The 8,316-nt window shown below is 35.3% G+C and overlaps 1 protein-coding gene across 2 annotated transcripts; it reads right to left on the reverse strand.

The window, feature by feature from the left end:
• Window positions 1-655: 655 nt before the first annotated feature.
• LOC131153354 (protein CRABS CLAW) lies at window positions 656-3,834 on the reverse strand. 2 transcript variants are annotated; one of them, XM_058105619.1, is made up of 7 exons: window positions 3,619-3,834; window positions 2,768-2,899; window positions 1,789-1,888; window positions 1,630-1,678; window positions 1,235-1,310; window positions 1,069-1,131; window positions 656-977 (listed from the first exon to the last, which is right to left on the reverse strand). In XM_058105619.1, the coding sequence occupies exons 1-7, from the start codon at window positions 3,727-3,729 to the stop codon at window positions 951-953; spliced, it is 558 nt and encodes a 185-aa protein (XP_057961602.1). In that variant the 5' UTR covers window positions 3,730-3,834; the 3' UTR covers window positions 656-950. The 2 variants fall into 2 exon arrangements, with proteins under 2 accessions (XP_057961602.1, XP_057961601.1); XM_058105618.1 differs by having other exon boundaries at window positions 656-1,131.
• Between the last annotated feature and the right edge of the window lie 4,482 nt (window positions 3,835-8,316).

Raw genomic sequence — 8,316 nt, forward strand, 5'->3', positions numbered from 1 at the left:
ATATATCAAATCAACAAACAAAAAATTAGTTTTATACACCGTCAATGTTTATTTTTCTATTTTTAATCAAACAAAATTTTATTTTTAATACATTTTGATATAGAGAGAAAACGCAATAAAATATTTAATTTAGTTCTCATTTTCCTCTCATTGTTTTTCCCAACGAAAATCCTTGATCCAAATGGATCCGAAAAAATTGAATTTTTTTTGTATTTTCCTTTCCTTTCCTTAATTTTCCTAGTGCAAAATAGGGTTAGTATTTCCAATGCCAACTTCAATAAATGAAATGGATTCGACAAATAATAATTTGATTAATTGAAATCTTGTGCATACGTAGCTTGATAATCTAGCTAGTTAGTGAAGGTTCAAGAGTTAATTAACTTGATGTCATAATGGATTCAAACCAGTATTCCATTCCTCTGCCCCCCAAGCAAGGGCATACTTATACATAATTAACTAGGATCTGTCAATGATACACACCTCATATATAAAACACATAATTATGAAGAATTCAACCATTTTTGCGCAATAGGATGTGTGTGTGGACCATAGAATTTTCCTACTGATTACGTATAATTAGATATACACCAAATTAATTATACATGACAAGAGAAGCCATTCCATGGATACTAATTAGAAAAAGGCAACATGCACGTATACGAAGATTGTCTATCTAGATGATCAAGTACTTACTCAATTTTAAATATTACACAACATCATCATATCTCTCTACAGCTACCAAGCTTGAGAGAAAGACCATTGCAAGCTAACCAGCTAGCTAGCATATCATATATTAGATTAGTCACCAGACAAGAAAGTTTGATTGAAAGAAATAAACTAGGTAGGTGAAATGAGCAAAGTAATGTAGGTGCACCAGGGGAGACTTCAATATTGATGATCATGGTCAATTTCATGCATGGCATAATTATTCCCCCATACACAAATACACATCACTTCATTCCCGCAAAAGAGAAGCCCTTGAAACCAAAACAGAATTCCTCAGCACTGAAATCATCAAGGGAAAATCTCTTTTTTGCGTTCAAAAAGAGAGAGAGTATGGTTTCTTACACTGGTACTGCCATCTGCAACTGACCCAGCAGCTGATGGTGAATTAGGAATGTACCTAGCCCACTATCATTAATTCAGCATATATTAATTAGAATATATCAAAAGAGTTGTTATATATGGAGCAATTAAACCCTAAGATGACAAAGAACCCTAATATGGAGCTTACATTTTTTGCAGCTGTGCTGAAGGCCTCTCGGTGTGGTATCTCAGGATTTGCAGCTTTGATGCGCTGTATCTCTTCCCTTCAAGGCAGAGTACAATATATAACATTGTGCATATGCATAAAACAAGAATAACGAAGTCGAGGTTGTACTATTATCAACAGAAGAGTTTCAAAATTTAAAACCAATAATGGTACTAATTAATGATCTTTAGCTATTTTTCTCTTTGTTTTTGGACAGTACTGATGATCAGGATCCAGCGCCTTGTCTCCCAAATCCGGTCCCATCACCCCAGGACCGGTAGGGTTCATCCGTGGACGTTAGTCGTTTCTGCTTGTCTAATGCAAAGAGGAAAAAAATCTGTAATTAAAAAGGGATTAATTAGTTTTTATCTACTCACTTCATAAATCGATTGTAGGCAGATGGAAGCCTGTGTTTCTTCTCGGGAGCTGCGGGACAATTAATTTAGCATAAATCAGAAATTTTACTGTGACAAATTAAAAATGAGTTATTTGAAAATTTTATTAACAGATGGAGGTTGATGAAGAGACTAGTGTACGTTTTACAACAAAGGGGGCCTTGGGGGACAGCGGGTCGCTTGAAGTCGAAGAAGACGATGAGGACGAGGACTGACCCTTTCTGAAGTCACCGCAAAAGCCCTGCTTCATCTCCAAGAAATTAATTAAATTAATTAGTAGAGGACACCTTCCATAGTCAGTGTATGAAATTGATCTTTCCTTCATTTCTGCTAATATATATTTTACTTCTAGCTATTTTATATATGCATATACATTTATATATATATATATATATATATATATATATATGTATAGATATAGGAATATTAATGCAGTTTTAAAAGTACTATAAACATATAACAGTTACAAAACTTTGAAATATCTCAGATTCAAGACCTATTATGAGAGGTGAGATGGGGTAGAAGATGAGATACCCTACCTCTGATCTCATTGTGCAGTGAGAGCAACCTTGAATAACACAAAAGAAAAAAAAAAATACTGAAGCAATATTGTGGCTAGCTGTCCCCCATGAACAACTCAAGTGTTAAAGCAACTTGTGACTTTGGTGATCCCGAAATCACATGTTTGATTTCCCCTTGAGACATTATGTCTATGAATTATTAGAGGAGATGGTGACGAGAGTCCCCGTGTTATTAAAAAAAAAATTGTGGCTAGCTATATAGATTATTCCATGTTGGTGTATTAGCAGTTAGATTAGCACTGATCATACATATATAGCTTAGGAAACCCTAAGTAGCCACCATCTTTAAATATATATATATTATTGGGTTAATTTAATTTGCTCCAAAAGTCACAGAAGAAATCGGGATATCCTTTGGGTTATAGCTTGTTTGTGTATAACTATAAATATTAATATTAATTATCATCTCCCAGTGGAAGAAAATAGAAAAGAACACAAGAAAGGAGTGAAGAAATTATGAAGGGAAATAATTAATATGGGGTATTACGTATGGTATTAGTGGACAAAAATATCGATTAATTAATTTAGAAAGTAATAACCTGAAGTGTCATTTGGTGGTCAACAAGACATTGGCCTTGGAGGGGAGGCCTGCTGCTAAGAAAGGAAAGATTACTACAATGACCGCATTTCACTGTCACTGTCTCCAACAGCCGTTTGCATGGAATCCCAACCTGCCGCAATATTAAACACACACCACAAGAATCATCACAGACACACACACAAAGTTCAAATATATACAGTAGTCAGTAGTCATCATTTTTAATTAATTTTTATATTTGAAACAAATTTTTTGGTAACAAAACCGTTTCTTCTAATTCAAAAATCACACTAACCTCTCTCTCTCTCTCTAGTGCTTTATTTATCATTCATTAAGAGCTTTATATGATAATGCAAAAACTTTAATTCAAACATGCATGGTGCTGACAGCATATATAAAGGGGTAAGTTACAGTGGAAGAGAAACAAGAACAGAAAAGGAAAAACGAAGAAAAGATGTAAAAATGCAGATGGGTTATAGAAACGAGGTAGCTCAAGATCGAATACTCCCTAGCTCCAAGAATGAAAAGATATATTACAACTGGGTCTCTTTCTTTTTGAAGACCAGGGGATCGATGATCTGGTGAAAAGATCGATCCATATATACTTTATACTTTAATGGTATAATCTTCTCCACGCCCTAGCTAGCTAAGTGTGACACGCACTCACACACATATATACATGGGTATGCTGAAGTGAGGCTTGTTGATAGAGAAAGAGAAGGATAAGAGATAGATGGTGCTTGTGCTTCTTTGTGCAGTAGTACTGTTGTAGAGGAAACAAGAGTTGGTCGTATATGCATATAGGTAAAATTGAGCACGCATGTGTGTGTGTGTGTGTGTATAAGGGGTTACCGCAAGAACAGTGCTGCAGAAGTTGCAACGGACGTAGCAGAGATGCTCAGAGGGGGGAACTTGCAGATTGTCCATGCCAATATGATCTTTCTCTCCCACTTCCAGGTTCATTGCTACACAGTTGATCAGTACCAATTAAGTTTGGAAGTAGGAATGGTGGGGATAGATGGAATATAATGATCAGGAAATGGAGGGGTAAGAAGTTTAGGGTTTGTTGATATATATGAGGATGATAAGTATTAAATATAGAGTAGTAGTAGTAGATTGGGTGGGTAGCTAGCTAGATAGAGTGAGTGTTTTCTGTTTTGGAGTAGCAGTAGAACAGTCAAAAAGAAAATTTGAGGTTACTATAGTGGTCATTGTACTGGATCGGCCAGCTAGCTAGCTGAGCCAGGAGACACTAGCTATTAGCTTGTTGCATGGCCTGTGGATGCTTTGCTACTCCACTCATCACTGCTATAGCTGACTCGCCTAAAATTACCCCATCTCTCTCTCTCTCTCTCTCTCTCTCTCTCTCTCTCTGTATAATTTACCAGCATGCATAAAATGGTACAATGCTAATATTCCTGCTTCAACATGTAAACTATCATTCAAAACACTTACTTTCCTTAATTATGTGATGTTATTTAGAGAAAGACATGCAAGGGATTAGGATTTAGAAGCCTTAAATCATAAGATGTCACATGACTACTTGAACACATACAAGAGGTGATATTTATGATTGGAGAGTTCCAAATTTTAGTAGAGGATCAAACTTTACCAATTCTTTCTCAATTTGTTCATTAGTTTTTTTTTTTTTTTTTTCATGTCACAAGCTAAGTCTAGTTTAGAGTTTGTTAATGATGATATATATATATATATATATATATATGTGTGTGTGTGTGTGTGTGTGTGTGTGTGTGTGTATGCTTGTTGCTCTTATGGGATTTGACAAGTTAAAAGGGGGTAAACTAAAAGTCGAGGTGTGATCCTAAGAGGGGGGTGAATTGAGTATTTTAAAATGCCCAGTAGATAATTTTACCAATATGTATATCCTTAACCACTAAAAAGTTTGTGCTATGCTATGATTTCAATATGTGACAAAACTACACGAGATTAACAATACTCACAATAGATCGATATTTATATGAATATGCTCAACTACACAATATTAACAATATTCACAGTAGATTAATATTAATATGCTTTGAATATAAACAAGTTTATACTTTGATTTCAGTAAGTAATTACACTTAAAACAATAATATTCAATCAATATGATACACTTAACTATTGCAGATTTCAATTAATAAAAATTTGCTAACTACAGTAGGGTTGTCGCAATGATTCCAACAATTAACATAATGAAAGTAAAATATTCACAGCATTCATAGCATATATAAATCAAAATAAATATGCTTAGAAAGATAAATAGTTAAGTTAGAGAGTGACGCCCGATTTTTTACAAGGTTCGGCGTTATGTGCCTATGTTCTTGCCTAAAGCAACACGTTATGAGGATTCACTATACTCTCATTCAATAGATGGAGAAACCTCTCTCCTTTAGTAGGTGGAGAAGTCTCTCAAGTTAAAACATCCTTTTACCTATCAACAACTCAATCCGAGAGTCGTCAGTTTACACAAACAATACAAAAATTAAGGTTATTAGTAAATGATCAAAATCGTCACTAATAATCAAAAAATTGTCACTAATAATATTTAGTGACGATTTTATCAGTATTAGTGATGATTTTGAATTAGTCATCATAACTGTGGTTTCTAATAATTATTAGTGGCAAATTTTAAAAGCGTAACTAATAATAGAGTATTAGTGACGGATTATAACCGTCACAAAAACCCTAATATCGTCACTATGAATTCTACATTGGCTCGCCTTAAAATCATTACTAATAGTAGAGTGTTAGTAACAAATTTCAAAACTATCATTAATAATAAAGTATTAGTAATGAATTTTAAAAGCGTCACTAATAGTAGAGTATTAGTGACGAATTTCAAAACTATCACTAATAGTAGTATATTAGTGATGAATTTCAAAACTATTACTAATAATATACTATTAGTGACGATTTTGAAATTCGTCACTAATACTTGGGCTTTAGTGATACTTTTGAAATTTATCACTGATACTCTAATATTAGTGATGGTTTTGAAACCTTCACTAATACTTAAAAAATGGACAATTATTAGTGATGGTTTCAAAACCGTCACTAATAATTTAAAAATAATAAATTTTTTAATCATTAATTCTTGTAAAAATTTGTAATTACATTTTTTCATACTTAACATTAAATCATAATTACAAAAAAATTCATAAATTATTCAAAATTCTAATTCAAATACAAATACAAATGCAATTAAAATACAGAAATTCCATATGTTGAGATAACCAAAAAAAAATACAAAAAAAATTCAAAATTCAAATTCAAATACAAATACATTGTACAAATTCAAATTAAAATATAGAAATTTCATATATTCAGATAACAAAAAAAAAAAAAAAAATCAAAAGTTGCATCCGACTGTAGTGTATGGTGTTGTGGTGATGTTGTGACAACCTCAAACCCTACAAATTAAAAATTCTAGAAAATAAAAAATTAGTATACAATTTTTGAACATATATGTATACACGTCATAAGTATCAATGATTTGATAACAAAATAATTGGACATTCGAACATAGTTAAAAAAATTGATACAATTTTAAATAGCTAAGTTTGATCAGTTTAGAAAAAAATTGGCAGCATTTCGTTTGTAAATAAGATATTTTCCATAGAGATATGTTCCAAACCTAGGTGCTTAAATAAACAGTTCACAATAATCCAACTAGTAATGAATTTTATGAGTGCATAAGAGCTTCATATAATAAGCATTAAATAATGCAATGTATTCATACATCTCATAAACAATTTATATCAGAATATAGTTTTATGAAAAAATAGAATGTAATGTTCATGGTTTACATAACTTCCTTAGGACTCAAAAACAATTATGATATGCCCATAATAATCTAGCTAATGAGGGCAGGTCAACGCCTATCTCGCACTTTCTCCGGGTCTGACATTCGAACGAGTGATTAGCTCCGACCCAATAAAGAGGAGGAGAGATCCACGCCAACGCCCTTAATAACCAAGTAATAGGCGCACGCACTTATTGCTAGAGAGCGATTCATGCCCCTGTGCAATAAGTGCGAGCCAACCGACGGTCAACTCAAGCCCCTATAAGAAGGGATTTGGAGTAAAGGCAAAGGTAAGACACAAAACACTATTCTAATGTTGCGTTTAACCTCTCTAAAAGCATTCCTCTTATTTAGGCATCGGAGTGATCCCTCGGAGTACACCCCGGGTCCTCCAAGCCTTTCTTCTCTTCCTCTTTCAGGTCAATGAGAGTCGAAGGAGCATCCCCGCTATTTTTACCCCGCAACAGTTGGCGCCGTCTGTGGGAACCTACTTTTAGGAGGCGATATTATCTTGCTTTCAACTTTCGACATTCCAGTAATGCCAACCTCATGCAATTCTACCTCCTTCCTTGCTACAAAAGAACCATCTCAATCCATCCAATCCACGCCTGCAGAGTCATCGGGTATTAGTAGGGAGGAGTTCCTCGCTTTCTAGAAGGAAATGAAGGATATGCTCAACCAAATCTTACAACAAAAGAGTCAGGAAGGGCATGTCCTCCCCCAGCCGCAAGAGAATCTCAGCGTAGACAAGCAAGCTAACAAACCAATGGAGAAAACACAACCCAACAAGAAGGTAGAAGATGCAAATAGCGTGGACATCAACCAACAAAGATCCATGGAGCTTGAAGAAAGAATCAAAAAGATAGATCATATAGAGAAGATGATGAAAGAGGGCAGAACCAAACCCTATTTTGGGGAAGCATCCCTGAGGTCTTCGGAGTCACCATTCAATAAAGAAATCATAGAGGCTCCATTGCCAAGTAGATTCAAGATGTCTACTTTTGACAGGTACGAAGGCTTATCTGACCCAATTGATCACCTAGATAATTTTAAAATGTTGATGCAGTTGCAAGGAGCTCCAGACGCAATCATGTGTCGAGCTTTTGCGACCACCCTTAAGGGTACTGCCAGAGATTAGTACCGCACACTACGACCCAGATCCATCAGTTCCTTCTTAGACATGGAACAACTCTTCACTGGCCACTTCCTTAGCAGTAGGAGAGTTGCTAAAACAACTGGCCATCTTATGAGTATGGCGCAAGGAGAGCAGAAGACTCTAAAAGATTTTATGCATTGCTTCAACACGGCAACCCTAGAGATCCACAACTTAGACATGGGGGTGGCACTAGCAGCCTTGACAACGGCTCTCCAGCCTGGAAGCTTCTTATACTCGCTGGGGAAAAAGTAGCCGGTAGACATGGGGGAGTACATCAATTTGGAGGAGATGATGGATACGAGAAGAAGTCACCTAGAGCGGAAAAGGAAAAACAGTAGCAGGGAAACAGGAGATCCCTATAGATCAACAAAAAGACACGAGACTAATGCGCTGCACGCGGGTCAAAAGATGAGAACAACAAGTTCTCCACCTACACACCCCTAAATGTACCATGCTCAGAGTTACTGATGCAGATAAAAAAGAATGACTACATCTCGTGGCCTGAACCTATGCGAACGCCTCTACATAAGAGGAACATGTCCAAGTTCTACGCATTCCATAGGGATCACGGCCACGACACAGAAGAATG

The sequence above is a fragment of the Malania oleifera genome, chromosome 4 (genome assembly GCF_029873635.1).
Source record: "Malania oleifera isolate guangnan ecotype guangnan chromosome 4, ASM2987363v1, whole genome shotgun sequence".
NCBI lineage: Eukaryota > Viridiplantae > Streptophyta > Magnoliopsida > Santalales > Ximeniaceae > Malania > Malania oleifera.